General features: G+C 40.2%; 4 protein-coding genes across 6 annotated transcripts in view; 2 read left to right on the forward strand and 2 right to left on the reverse strand.

Annotated features, from left to right (window-relative positions):
* Positions 1-9,029, forward strand: part of igl (igloo) — a 34,856-nt gene extending 25,827 nt beyond the window's left edge. For all 3 annotated transcript variants that reach the window (NM_001274059.1, NM_057712.5, NM_057713.5), the window contains one exon: positions 7,493-9,029. In NM_001274059.1, the coding sequence (NP_001260988.1) occupies positions 7,493-7,719 (227 nt within the window). In that variant the 3' untranslated portion in view covers positions 7,720-9,029. The remainder of the gene's footprint in view (positions 1-7,492) is intronic.
* CG43068 (uncharacterized protein) lies at positions 3,895-4,689 on the forward strand. Its single transcript, NM_001259406.2, has one exon. It carries the CDS (start codon positions 4,014-4,016, stop codon positions 4,638-4,640), a length of 627 nt encoding a protein of 208 aa, NP_001246335.1. The 5' UTR covers positions 3,895-4,013; the 3' UTR covers positions 4,641-4,689.
* Positions 9,030-11,364: 2,335 nt separating the features above from the next.
* Positions 11,365-11,965, reverse strand: Sfp51E (Seminal fluid protein 51E). The gene is made up of 2 exons (NM_001169686.2): positions 11,805-11,965; positions 11,365-11,741 (listed from the first exon to the last, which is right to left on the reverse strand). Exons 1-2 carry the CDS (start codon positions 11,956-11,958, stop codon positions 11,476-11,478), a joined length of 420 nt encoding a protein of 139 aa, NP_001163157.1. The 5' UTR covers positions 11,959-11,965; the 3' UTR covers positions 11,365-11,475.
* Positions 11,966-12,732: 767 nt separating this feature from the next.
* On the reverse strand, positions 12,733-13,242 carry CG43829 (uncharacterized protein; the record flags this gene model as incomplete). Its single annotated transcript, NM_001274060.1, has 2 exons — positions 12,733-13,060; positions 13,127-13,242. The coding sequence occupies 2 exons, from the start codon at positions 13,240-13,242 to the stop codon at positions 12,958-12,960; spliced, it is 219 nt and encodes a 72-aa protein (NP_001260989.1). The 3' UTR covers positions 12,733-12,957.
* Between the last annotated feature and the right edge of the window lie 1,912 nt (positions 13,243-15,154).

Here is a 15,154-nt window from a genome sequence, read left to right on the forward strand (position 1 = left end):
TTGGTAGCGCGACAAAAGGGGAAAGTTTGTGCCTTCCCTGCCAGTGAATGTTTTTCGAAAGTTTACGCATGGGATTGGATCTGGCGAAGTCAGCCATTGGTTATTTAATCGCTGCGCCCCCCCACTGATCCGCCAGCCACATAAATAATGAAAATCTTGAAGACGGCTTAACCCTATTAGGCCGTTCCAGGCGTTGACAGTTTTCAGCTATAATTTGCCCAGGGCACAATGAGTCGAGGGCACACAGCCAGTCGAGAAGGAAGCCGGCCCGGCTCATTAAAAAGTCAGAGGCTGTCATCGGGGCGTATACGCAACCGCATTAGGAACTCTCGGCTCCTCAGTCAGACAACAATTCAGTTTCTATTGCAAGAGCTCACGTGTGGGCTTAATTATAGTGCCTGGTGGGTCTCGAAAGGCGTATCCTTCTTATGCGACATACATACCATTCATACGTACATTTGTGCGACGGCTAATTAGACTCGCCTGAGAACTCAAAGGATGCGATGAGGACATGGAGAGCCTGCTCCTTTGTGACCGAGCACATACTCAATTAGAGGCGCTGAATGGAACGGGCATGTATGGCTGGCGGGTGCATAGTTAATTTAAAAACTTTGACCGAATAAGTCATAATCAGCACTGTCTCATAAATCTCAAATGAATCCATTAGCCATAGTTTTAATACAAAGAGCCCCAAAGATGTCTAGACTTTCTGAATTACTTGCCTTCATTGACTGTGTCTGTGGATAAATATATTTAATAGCGAAAGCCGAATTATTAGTTTTAATAAAGTCAATATGGTTTAAGTCAAAGGTTTTGAGCAAATATGCATTAAATTTACAAAAGAGCCGATAGGTTTTCTGATCGCCTTTGTTCTGCTTAACTAGATTCACTTCATGGCCTTATCCCAAATTTTTAGCCAGCATAGCAGGCACGCCTCGCTTATCCGAAGTGAGCCAGTTTGAAGTTCCAGTTAATCATTATTCACAGTTATCGCTAGCAGGCGGCCAACAACGACAAGCTAATGGTGTTGGCCTAGTTGTAAACTCGCCGTTGGCATACTGCGAAATTGTTAAACAATAAAAACAACGACCACAAAGAACTTTTGTTTAGTCTGAAAAAAAAATTGCGGCACACACATATGCATGACCAGGCGAATGCAATTTCTGATCCCAAAACTGCGATTTAGCCCATTTGGTATGCAAATGCGATGTTGGCCATCGCGTACACATGCACATACGCACACAAAAGGACACTCTGCATGTGCACGAAAATCGAAAGCCATTTAAGGATATTTTCTTGTACGTGTATGCATTTCGCATTTGCGGCTTCGCCTGGGTTTTTGACTTACAACCCCATGCCTTTGTGTAGAAAGTGCATAGACAACCAGGAGCCATTTGTGGATATAGAGCTAGCTACATACATACAATTCACCTTCCTATTTGGCCCAAAGCCTGGCTGACCAATTTGTTTGTGTCTGCATCCTGGTTTGGCCCCAATTCTGTGTTTGCATAAACGCGCTCCCCTAATTACTGCTCATGGCCACACGGCCACAGCATTCTGGCCCCCCAAAAACACTGGGCTAAAATGCGAGCGAAAAGGCTATGGTAATTGAACTGCATCCGGATGGTTGTCTGCGTTAATTGCTGGCGGATTCCATTCGATTATGATGAATTGTGGACGAACATTAGGCTCAGTTTGCCCAATTTGTGGGATATTCGATACATGTATCCTGTTGTTTGACTAAACTTAATTGGAAGGGAAAAAGCCAATTGCGGTTTACAGAAAACCAAACATATTACGAAGACAAACGCATAGGTGTGGGTGCTTTACTCACTTTTTAATTGAAAGCCTTACATATTTATCCTTGCGGAGTGTAACTCCGGCATAATCTTATGAGGAATCTCGCGTAATGTGTCATCTTTAAGGACCTGTTCGTGCTGTTGCTGCTAGTTGTCCCTCCCAGAAGCAACATCAACTACATCAGCAACTGCGATAAAACAGCAGCGCAGCGCGTTCTCCTAATTGGATTTTCGGTTTTAAGCAAGCTTGTAATTCCATTTACACCGCCGGGAGACCCACAAAAAACCAACAATGTCAGGCCAAGCCATTTAAGTATAATGTTAAGTGCTCCGCCTGTTGTCGGGCTAACAAAAAGGCGGATCCAAAAAAACATGCAACATATTACAAAAAAAAAAAAGAAACAGAAAGAAAAAACAAGAGGAGAAACGACAACATTGACATGAAACACGCAATAAGCAGCAGGCCAGCTGAAAACAATGTTTCAGTCGCTGAATTGGCGATTTTTTGCTTGCCCCAAAGAAAGCTCCAAACACATAAAATATATCTAAATATATGTGTATACAGATATATATACAGGTGGCCCGCAAAACAGGCCGAAATAGACAAGAAAATGTAGGAAGTCGTTTGGTGGCCTGCATGTATGGAATTTACTGGGTGACAGGTGGAAGTCAGGTATTTATTTAGCCACTGCTAAACGCTTAGCTTGTATATCCGTTTCTCAGGCCTCTTAAATATTTCAACAATTCTAGCACCTATTTGGGCAACCTTCTTTTTGGTCACGACCTTTATCCAACATGTTTATAGAGTCTCCTGTAAAATTCACTTGCTTAATATTTAATTGCTTGCTTAAATGCGATTTGCTTTGCTGGTCGAGCCAAGCGAATTTCGCACTGGTCTTTATGTTGAACATTTAATGAGGCACGAATTTAAGTGTAGACAAATTAATAAATGAATATTTCACGAGCTCAAACTTGTTCCACGCAAATTTCAATCCCATAAATAGATCCTTAATCCAGTTAATTATGGGCAGGATTGACTTGAATTCTGGCAAAGTTTTAATGAGTTTAACAGCAAGGTATCTCCATACTGTTTAATAATCCTTAATCGGCTTATGTGCGCAGGATTAATATTAATTAAAGTTTTGTTTGAATTTCCTGACAGAGACCCCATCTGCGAATATCGCTCTAGATGTTTTGCACAATTTGCACAAAACGTGGTAATGTAAGCAGATGGGGCGAAACCAATAAGTATTCCTCAACGGTTGACTGTTTGTCCTTCCACAAGATTTATTTGCTCCAATAACAGCCGCATGGAAATGAGCAAGGACCCAAAAGAGAGATGTCGAACAGTGCGGTAGAGAAACCACAAGACTTTGTTTTGTCGGAAATTGAAAAATGGGCTTAGTCCTTAAGGCTGTGGAGTGGCCAGCAAGAAGCAAAAGTAGAAGGCCAAAAAGGGGAATGACAAATCTTGGCAACCGCAAAAGCCTCCACTCCACTCTTGCGTACGAAAAACGTTTGGCTTAAAAATTCCATTTAGCGGCTTATTATCATGCTACATTTATCACAATTTGTCCTTATTTGAAAGTTGCCCACAAAAGTTGGCAACGGCCTGGAATCTGCGGGCCAGGTGAACTGTGCGTTTGGCAGAAATGTCAGCCGGCCATTTTGCATGATTTAAATCAAAATGGACTCGCAGCTCGTTGCATGACGATGTCCTGTAGCGCAGTGCAGGCCATCTGGGTTGGGTAATTAAAATGTATATTTATGACAACGACTTAACGTCGTAATTATGACTGCCTTCCGACAATGACAAACTCAGCCATCAGCACACTTTCTGCTGGAGAATGTGGTGCATCAAGTTTTTTGAGACTTCATTTATGTTGAATGTTCTCTCATTTTTCTTACTTCCTGCTGGGAACTAGTAAAATACTTGTGGCTGCTTTCAAAAACAAAAAGCGAGGTATAATCTTGTGTGTATCGAAATATATGAAACTTTCGATGTCAAACACTACAAATCTCCTAAATACATTATAGAAAAGAAACACACATAACTCGATCCCTAGTGCTCACTGATGTATCGCTCAGTTCGACAATCAAACTCAATGAAATTACTTAGTATTCAGAGTCTGTGCCTTTGGCATACATCGCGTGGCTTTTGATTTTTATTTTATAAGTTATTACTATAGAAAACGAGATCTGTGGACATTCACGATGCCTGGACAATACACCAACTACAAGTGCACTCGATTTATAATGACGGTGCTCCGGTCGTATCTGAGCATACTCTACCTATGGGGAATTTTGCAATTGGCTGCCATCATTCCGGTTCCCTGTGAGATCTGGGAGACAACATTCTTGTTCGCAACAAGGTCCTTTAAAGTTGCCTACGAGTCGTTTTTTACTAATGATCTGGCGATGTCGGTGTGTATTTGCGTCATGATCCTCGGTGTGCTGATCTATCTGTACCACTGCTGTCGGTGCAGACTACTTGGAGCCCGAACTTGGGGCCCAGGAGCGGCTAGGCCGCGCATGAATACACCCATTCTGATCTTGACGATACCCTATATCGCAGTCTTCGTCGTTTCCTGGGTAATCACCACCAACGCCACGTATCGCGGCATCATCTTTGTGGCTGAGAATGAAGTGGGTGACCAAAGCGGCAGGGCGATTTTTCTATTGGTCATCGGTCTGCTAATGAAGCTTCTAGTTTTGGCCAATTTCTATTCGGTTTGCATACGCATCTGGGCTTACTTAAATATCTTGAATATTGGCTCGAATGATTGGCTAGTGAACAACTACAATTTTGGCGATCACCTCAATTTGTTCTTTTGCGTTTGAGAAGTTGTGTATATTTTTAGCGAAAAATAATAATACTATGTTGCAAGCTAAAATTGGATAATCCTTTTCTCAAGCTTAACTGAAGCGATATTCTTGCAGAGTGTTTTCCATTCGGTGTTTTTCGAAACGATAACACCTTGTTGGTCTACCTCTGCTCATTATGTGCGTGTCTGGGTCTGTTTTTGTTTATTATTTCTGACACAATTACTAAGCACACGTCACGGATTTGCACTTTCGCTAATGGAACTCACACACACCGGCACAATGTCATCTACCGAAGACTCGCTTTGTTATTATTTTCCCTCTACTGTTTTAATATAAATTTGCATTGTTGCGAGAATGTGGGTCAAGAGCGTTGAGTCCCCCGCATGCTATGCAAATAAAAGTGGGGAAAATGGATACACGTGTGGAGCAGGTTTTCCACACTGTCCCCACTCAATATTCGCAATAAAAGGAAACCGAAAGACAGGTGAAAAGTGCAGTTGGTGTGGCTTATGATTGATTTCATATCCTTTGGGTATTAACACTCGATTGATGCTGGAAATGGGGTTAAAAAAATAAAAGTTGAAATACCTGGAACTGAAGGAAATGTTAAAGAGACCAGAAACGGCATGCAAATAAAGCAATCTCCAGGGAAAGCAAAAAATATTTAACAAAAAAACTCATGCAGCGTGCTAGTCAGTCAATCAGGACGACGTGACCGATTGCCCCGAAGCTCCGCACATGCAAATCCGAATCCCTTGGCTAACATCAGGCAAGGTGTGCGGCACCGCCCACTTTACATAGCCCAACGCCCCCCAGGAATACTACCAAGGCCCACACAGAAGCAGTGACATTTTGCCAGAAAGAAAAGCAAACTCAATTTGTATGCCTCGACGGCAGGCAGGACATCGGAACATCAGGACATCAAGCAGATAGCAGATAGCAGGACCAAGGCAAAAGCGAACCGAACCAGTGAAAGGCACAAAAAGCAACATGCGACCTGCTGACAACTTTTCAGACACTGTATCTTAGATTTTGGACTTATGCGGTCCTGTGACAGGACACGCAGTGTACGTGATCGGCTTTTTACATGTGTTGCATGGCCGGCGACATGTGCAAATCTCTCACAAAAAAGTTTTCACTAAAAGAAACCACTATATAGTAAGTTATAGTAATTGACAGTGCAAGCGGAACTGTGGGAACTATGCTTTGGCATTTTGTATTAGTAGTAGTTTGTATACTCAGCTAATAAAGTTACGCATAACAAAGTGGGAAATCAGGAGTACATTTATATTACACAACGAAACAAATACCCATTACTCAGCTAGAGCATGACAATCTTTTGAAAGAAGCTAGCGCTGCTTCAACTTCTCTTGAATACGAGTACATTGTCTCACAGTTGAAAAAAACCAGTTACAGGTAAACTCTAGCTTCGGTTCGGCAGAACAGGTTGATGTTGATTACTGACCAAGTAATGGTAGCAGCTCAGATCGGCTTATCCAGGATAACTAGTTGGCACTTACAAGACCTGCATGTCCTGCGCCTCAGAAAATGTCACAGCGCGGCTGGCGGCACAATACAGCTATTTGCACGTCTTGCTGATATTTTTAAATATTTTATAAATAAATATAAACGCAGCAGCGGCAAATGGTACGTGCCATTCGGCCGGGTCACGTTGTTTAGCCGCCGTGTGTGCGTAATTTGATAAAATTTCACATGCCATAAGTTCTCGACCAGGACTTCTCCGCCGCCAGTCCGTGGGCCCTAGACAAATGCTTATCTTGGCCTAACTCCAATTACGCTTAGCGAATTAACGCAAGACCACTTCCTCGCCTTTTTACCCTCTATAAATATTTGCATGGCCAACTGGGCTAACTTGGCCCGCAGGAAAACGCCAGATTTTGTTGCGGAAATTGGCCAAGTTAAATGTATGCACTCTTGTAGCGGCAAAATCTTAACAGAAATGGCGAATTTTTAAATGAGAATTTTCTCGGAATTTGCATAAATGCACAAGAGCAATGGGAAAAGATGACAAAAAGTGGTAAAACGACAGATGCAATGATGTAATCTTACGACTGACAACATAGAAGAAGCGCGTCCTTGCAAAACTCGCTGAAAGCTATGCATAATTTAATGGTTTTTCCTGTGGTTCCAAGAACACGTATTTCCTGAACATTTTTACACAATTACTGGCTAATTAGAATGAGCTTTTCTGGCGGAAAACGGAGCTAAAGTTGCATGTAGCTAGAGACACGCGTGGCTTAACCACAACCACATGCATCCTGGCCAGATGCGAGCTTAATTTTGTGGTCAGTCCATCCACTCGTCCATCTCTTTAGCAGTTGGTGTGGATTATATATGCAGAAAATATGCGTCCCTCTTTGCCCAACATTGCGTATACGTAATGAGATTAGCCCCGGAAACGTGGTCGATGTAAGGGAGTACTAAACACTGTGAAGAGCGTTGGGGGAATAATTCGCTTCGTGATTTCGATTAGTTCCCTTTTTTACAAGCAATCTGGGATCCATGGATAAATTATGGCCAGTGCTGGGCTATAAAATACAAAGCGTTGGTCAGATAGGGAATTAAATAGTGATGTAGGAAACAATAACAATAAATTATAGTAAAAACAATACAAACTCAGTTAAAGCCAGTCAGCATAAGGACCGGGAGCTAATTGAAAAAAGTTCACAACAAATTCAGTCGAATGTTTGAGTATCATCTAAAGTTTCAATTGCCCAAAGAAACACCAGACAAGTTTTAAAACTATTTTATATTTTTTGTTTCGGGGAGTTGGGCAAGTGGGCACTTAAGCAGAACTAGAACACTAATTTACACAAACTACCCATTTTCGTGTTCCTTCTCCACAGATCTGTGCCATGCTGCATTGAAGATTCAGTCCACTTTCCGTGGTCATTTGGCACGCAAGCTGGTGAACAAGGATGCGCCCGAGGACGAGGACATTCAGGAGATAACCAAGAAGGTGGCCGAGGAGTTGGACATAGATTTAACCGATCCCGAGCTTAACAAGGCTGCTACCAAAATTCAGGCCTCGTTCCGGGGCCACAAGACCCGCAAGGATGCCAATCCCGAGTAAGGAGCTCACCACTTGAATTTTCATTGCCCTCGGTGGGCTAGTCACAGATGATGAAGCTAACTTAATGCTTACGCAAGTGAATAAAATTATTGGTAAATTGTAAATGTGTAAAAGGCCAATCGAGATGAGGGCACACAATTGTAAACTTTTTAGTGAATATGCTTTAGCCGGCATGGCGAACCCAAATGATTCTCATAATTATTAAATAAATTAAGTCGAGGGCAAAGTTACATTTAGTTTGCAAAGCTTTAATAAATGAATAGTAAAACCACATTATGCGAATGATGATTCGGAGTTACGCGACATTTACAGATACATTATTGCGGCTTGTCTTGTTCTATTACATACCCTTAGAGTCGTAAATTGATAAATTTGTATTAGTTAATATTTAATTATATTACATTTCGTTTTTGGACTTTGCTATTAAACCCAAGACCGTAACTAAACCAAAAATAAAGTGAACTAACGTTAAATTGTCAAAGAAAAACCTAATGTTACAAAATAATAAATAAAAGGCACGATGTTCCATAAACTTTATTGTAGGGAAATGAGAAACCAAACAAAAGACAAATGCAAGGAAACTGCTGAACAAATTTTTGGGAAATCATTTCCATTTTGTCGGGCCAATGCCAAAAGTAAAAAATTAATTGTACCTACGAGCGTATGAATATGAATTAGAAACCAAAGGAACTCAATGTTGTTTCAAATTAAGGCAAATTAGGGGTACCCAAGCAACATGATGCAGCTTCGAGTCGTCAACTCAACAATTTTTCAGCCCTCGGGCTCTATATATAAACTGAAAAGTCAATGAACATGAAGATAACTAATCTGGTGGCACAATTTTCGTTTTTCTACCAAGTGTATTACAATATTTGTCTACTTAACAATTGATCCTCGAGTGGGAAACTGAAAAACACACATACATATATATATACCTATACAGATGCAAAGACAGGTATTAGACCGAGTTGAATTGGAAAATATTTTTTTTCGGCCACAGCTGAGAAAATTGTTACCATGTGGCAACGGAAGCCAATAATGAAATATTTAAAATTCAAATCAATTAACTACAAAGAATTAATAACAAGCTAATGAACATAATTGAAATTATATTAGAGATCAAAGTCAAATTCAAAAAAACATTGCATAAAATTATTACATTTAAAAAGCAAATGGGTAAAACCAATTCTATGTGGATAAATGAAAAGAAAAAACCAGAATATGAAAGCAAACCATATACAAGCCGAACAAACAAAGAATGTCCCAACTAAATTTTAATTGAGTAATAAAAATAAATACAATAAAGATGCAACTCTCTTGTTTTTATTGCTCCGTCAAGAGGCGAAATTTTAATTGGATTTTGTTTCTTTCCGCACAAATGCTATTGGTAAGTTTCTAAGATCTGGAAAACAAATGGGATTGGTTAGACTTTTAAGTTGCCGTGCCAGATGTTTATAGCTGAAATAGTTGTATATAACTCTTGATTTAAATCATAATTTAATTTAAACTCAATCTCTCAAAAACAAACACTTGGTCTTTATGGCATCATCACATAATCACAATCATTTGCTGGCCAGTTTGGCATCAGTCCTTAGCCATTCTCAACCACTCACTCACTGCACACGGCCAACGTTTAACGATTTTTCTTTCCCACCTCAAGAGCTGGAGAACTGCTCCCCTGAATACAGAGGCTTCATGCGGCGGTGGTGCTGCCACTGTAGCTGTCAGTCGTCAAGGACATTTGAACATTTTAAAGGACGGTGGTCCAAATATGCTTGTAAGACTGTTGATTTTTCCAAATATTTCGGTGGCTTGCACATAAGCATACGCTCAGAGTTCTTGTACATTTTACTGATGTGTGGTAGACCGCGCTTTTCAGTTGGCTTCAGGTGCCTCCCACAAATTTTGAGCTTCTTGGGCCCACTGTGCCGCCGACTGACATGAACTTCAGTGACAGTTTTAGCACGAGAAATTTTCATGACAATGACGTTGATGTGGCTGACTCTGACAATACTTGACCTAGATGGGCCTGTGTAAATTTCTAGTGTAGGTAAGTCCCGGGCACTTGAGACGTCAGAGGACCAGTAAAGGGACTTTCCAGCGCATTATCCTTTGCGCCAGTGTTTACAGTTTGCAGGCGCACAGTCAAAGCAAACAACTATTTGAGTTTTCAACCCCGAGGGAAATGTGAAACATGGCGAAGCGGAAAATTCGCAGTGAAATCGCTCCCAAAATCCACCGAGAATGCATCATCAACATTTGGCGCAAGTGTAGGTGTGACTTTCAAATTGAACTTGCCACCAAAAGGACAGGGAGTGCGAGAAATTTGCATTCCATTGCATGGTGTGCGTCAATGGGAAATTCCTAGTCCTCTGGTGCAACCACGTGGATGGCCTAAAGTGCTCCGGAGCATTGAGTTAACTGCTGTTCCATTTTATCATTTGCTTTTTTTTTTGAGGCGATGCTTCACGGTTCGCAAATATTTCACCCGTTGAATTTATGCGTGCCGAGAAGAGAGAGAAGCCATGCGGCTAGATGGCGCAACATGGCGGATGCGCAATTTATGAGGCTTTCAAAACAAAGCGTTGTGCAAGTGAACACTGGAGCTGGAATGGAGCAATCGCTGGTGCATTGAGTGCCCTGAAAAGGAAACGAATGTCAATTTAGTAGTACTTTTCAACGCGCCTTTGACGAGCGCTAAATTTATAGCTATATTTGCGTTGGCTGAAAGCAAAAAGTGACAGACGTTTTAACATTTTCCCATTTGCCCATAAAATGCAGCCACAATTCCTTTCAGTCGGTGGTGCTTCGGCACGTTTATCGCACATGTGCAGTGGCACACACATCAACTTTCCATTTCTAAAAACCTTTTTCCCGCGCTGACAGTCGCCAGCAGGCAATGCCACTAAATCCGCGCCAAATAAGCAGCCGCATCCAATCGGCATCACCGGATGCCACCTCCTCCACCAACCGACATTCCGCATCTACTTCTGCATCTGCTTTAACTGCTAAATCTCGCACCTTATGTGCTGATTTCCACGACAAAGTGTTCCGTGGAGACGCCATATCCTGGCCAACAAAGGGGGTTTCTAAAATTGGCAATGACTACGGTTGTTTCTGCGACTACCGGTGCAACATCTGCAAATTACATCCCTAACAATTGGTTATTATTACATATATATTTCATTAATGCTTGAAAGCTTATGGGTTTAACAAACGAATTTAAATTTTAAGCATTTCAATGAATAAGGAATGTGTTTATACAAACTGAATTGTGTATAACACCAAGTAGTGTTTTAAATGTATAAGTACGTGGCCAATCAGTGAAACGCAAATAAACGTAGTAATACAAAAAATCAATACCAGAAAAGTTTGCTGTGAAGCAACACAAAATCAGAAACACGGTTTTCTTTTCTTCAGGCTTTCAATTTGTTGGCCAAATGCCATAGTTTCCCGTTCCTCTGCAAAATTGTCGTCCGTAAACAAGTTGTTTTCCATCGTTTTCCCCTTGACCAATGTGCTTAACATTGATTGCTTTGGTTCATTATGGCAAACGCATCACAAATGCACCCTGAGCTGTTTATTTCTCTTGATTTTTATGAATGTTGTCTCCATGCTAATGGTGAATCAAATACATGTAACTTTAACTTTATAGTTTTATTATATTAATCATAAATTAACTAAAGGACACTTGAAGACTTCCTTTGACCAATAATCGATTAATATTTATATCATAAATCTGGTAAATGATGAAATTTATGCATCAAGAGGAGGGTCAGTCTGTTTTTCTTTTATGACAATTTTATATTTATCGTCCATATCCACCTCTATTCCGTTTTTACCGCTCCCTTGAGATTTTTTTTTAATTTTTAACTCCCTTACACACAAATTTCCCAAAGAAATTAATCCTTTGGGGCACTTCAGGTCTTGGATGGGCTTTTCAGGTTTTGCAGGAAAATATCCAGACATTACTTGCCGCAACTTGATACACGATTTCTTCTCTAGAATCCAGTACGTTCCGGCTAAAGAGATTTGCTTACGTAGATTGTATTATGTTCCATTATAGATACATATGTATTACGTACGTCGGCAAGTATCTGGAGGTTCTGTCGTTGGCTTCGGTTCACATACCCGCTTTTTGGGGTTAAAAACCAAACCATCCTTGCACGACCCCGATGAACTCCAGGTGAGATGAAGGAAACCCAGGACTAAGATAAGAACTAAATACTTTCGAATCATTAGGAATACAGAATATAAATAAATATTGTGCCTGAGATTATGGAGATACTTTAACTGGAGAAATTAGGATTGGACATGGTAGTTTGACAAGAACAGAAAGATATAATTTTAAATAAATAAACAAATGTGTGTGATCGCTAGAAACATTCCCATATAATAAAGAGGAAGAGATTAGGTAAAACCTCTGCTTATTCCATTATTCTATAGCAAAGTACCAAATATCCTAACAATTATATATTAATTGGGTCAACTTATATATCTGTGTTTATATAATCGAGATGGAAATCTGTATCTTGCATATATACCTGTGTAATTTCCATATTCGCCAGTAATTACTTTATCTTAACCCAGAACTAATCAGGCGTTAAATGTAATTTACCGCTCTATTATCGTATTTGCGTACTGCATACGAAATGTAAACGAATTTAATAATTGTAATAAAACTAAAGCAAGTCAAATAAAATCGATAACCATTCAAGAATTCTCGATGCACACGTACTGGCGTTTACGCATATTTTGACAGGCAATCTTGATAATGTTTTGTTGCACAGCTCGCTTGTTCATATAAATATTTTTTATTCATTTTGCTGGTGCCTCAATGCATATGTAAAATGAGTATTTGTGTTCTTTAAATGGATATTGACTGGCCGGCAAAAAAAAAACTCCATAAACAACAGTTGTCTGTTTTTTGTTTATTGCGAAGTGTGTTAAAAACAAACAGGCTGTCAGTGATAAATGAAAAGTATCAAAACAGCAACACAACCCGTTATACAGACGCTTCTTAAACCTTGTCTGAGTTTTGATTAAGGCACAAATTGTTGTCCATTTTGTATACACAGAAAGCATCGAACGAGTCGAGAAACACCAAAAGGTTTTTCACCACCATCGACCAGAATTAATGCATTGTTTTGCCAGCAAAAAACCCAACTCAGCCCAAACGAATATCATTTAATTTATCATACTTCTTGCCTCCGTTTTATTTGTGTGGAAATCCTTTTATTATTTTATCTTTATATTTCTGTGTCTTTTGTCTGGATTAACCTCAAAATTAGTTGTCATTATTTTTAATAGCCTCGCCTCACCTTTTTTATAGTTATAAATGCTGAATGCCTTAATGGGCTTTTTGGGTTCATTAGTTTAGTTAAGAGATTAAGTTCCATTGTTCGACTATGAGCCAAAGTAATATTTTATACACTTTTTAGCCATTGGGTTCCATTGCTTGCCCGGTGGGCATTTTCCGTGCACACCAACGTCATTGAAAATCATAATCAATACTACAAACATGGAAAAAAGTTCCATTTGGAGTGAGCTATTTTCCAGTTTACTTCCCATTCCCCGAAACTTATTGATTAGCCAAGGCTTGGGCTTTCCGGCTCCAAGGCGAATGTCACACAACTGCCAGGTTCCTTCGTTCCACAGGGAGCAGTAGCTGACCAAACGGAAAATGACAAATTACTGAGCCACCGCACCTGTGGCAATCGAAGAGGGTAAAATGAAAATTTGGCCACAAACACGTTAGCTGGGCCTGCGGCCAATAAATGGTAAAATGATTGGAATAGTTGATAAAATTGGGTTCTTTGAGGCGGAACTTTTGTGTAAATTACTCAAAGCTTAATGATTTTAAACCACAAAGTATATATTCTACTAACTAAGAGTAGTTTGCACTATCATTCTCAAATTCCCCTTGAATTGGAATTCTATAATTCATGTGCTTAACTTGAAACTTTACAAAACATAGTTACCAATTTAAACAATAAGTACTGTCCCAACTGGGCTTGTACACTATATTCTTCTTAAACAAACTGCTCTAGCTGCATGCACTCAACGAGTTCATGCGAATTCCACTATAAAATTCATTCAGTAGAAAAAGGAATTTCATAAATTAGGAATCATGTTTTTTGTGTTACCATAGCAATGGCAGCAAACTCCTAAGCTTAACAGTTCTAAGCCTTTAAAGCTTACTTCAGTCCTTTCTAAGATGCCTTATCTTCTTTTGCGGAATTCGTATATAAACACCTTTCAGTGAGAAAACAACTTAAATAACGCTTAATGGGCCTCACCCAGGCTCCACGAAAGTCAATTCAATTTGCATAATATCCATATTAATAGCACGGGATGGCTTCACAAAAGAGATACAAAACTGAACTGATGGAGGCATCACTCCTTCCGTTTTGCCCCCAATGACTGACCTGCTGGCATTCAGAGTGTATCCTGAACATCCTTCTCTCTCGCCGGACGCCATCGTGTAGCCACGTTTTCCACAGACGAAAGGACACAGCCGCTGTTTATGACAGCTGTGATTGAGGCCATCATTGACAACGTTAGCTGGTCGCTGTAAATGGCCAGTTGGCGGTACAATCGCAATCGCATTGGTTGTCCTTTCGCTAATGGAAAAGTGCCTGCAATTGTGGCATACGAGGCATAAATTGTCACACAGAGAACTATATCTTGAAGGTGAATTTGACTAATATTTCATAAAACATTGTAACAATCTTGCTCTAGCGTTGGACTCACTGGGTATCTCCATTGAATTTTAGCTATAGATATTCATTGTTTAAGTCACTAAGTTTCAATGTAGCAATGCAATGCGTATTGCAGTGTACAGCTACCTCTGAGCGAAAAATCTCCTTGTTGCCTTGCCGTGCCCTTTGCTTATGAAGATGGCTTTTGAGCCCCGTCTAATAAGCTGACAAATTGGCATACAAATCATAAGTCCACACAGATAGCTCAGCACCTACATTGTGCTCGCTGTGAGAAGGGTAGTAAAGCAATCTGTGGAATATCGGGTCGACAAACTACTTGGCACCTCGTTTCTCTTCAGCCAGGACAATCTTGCAAATGCAGCCAGAGCTGCTGACACACAGTCTCACCTATGACAAACATGTCTTATCAACATTTATGGCACTTTTATGAGGCGCTGGCGCACTCACGTGCCCGTTAAACTTTGGCGTGAGTTCAGGGAAAGCCATTGGAGCGCAAAATGGAGCAATAATCCTGGAAAAGTTTACCGATGAATATACGGGGCTGAAGGCAAAGCACCTGAATAATAAATAGAACCTGCGGGGGTTATTCAGTAAAATCACACGCTTTTCATTTCATGTATTTAATATCGTCCATTAAATTACTACCTTATATATACCATATATAAGTAATTATACATTTGCCTCTACACCGACATAACCTTTAACTCCTCACT

This window comes from Drosophila melanogaster, chromosome 2R, assembly GCF_000001215.4.
Source record: "Drosophila melanogaster chromosome 2R".
In the NCBI taxonomy this organism is placed as follows: Eukaryota; Metazoa; Arthropoda; class Insecta; order Diptera; family Drosophilidae; genus Drosophila; species Drosophila melanogaster.

Excerpts from the sequence above, each read along its gene's own strand:
- CG43068 (NM_001259406.2), top strand. The coding sequence starts at position 4,014 with ATGCCTGGACAATACACCAACTACAAGTGCACTCGATTTATAATGACG.
- Sfp51E (NM_001169686.2), bottom strand. The coding sequence starts at position 11,958 with ATGATTCGAAAGTATTTAGTTCTTATCTTAGTCCTGGGTTTCCTTCAT. Across the intron at positions 11,742-11,804 it reads ACCTCCAGATACTTGCCGAC|CCGGAACGTACTGGATTCTA; the intron begins GTACGTAATACA and ends AAATCTCTTTAG.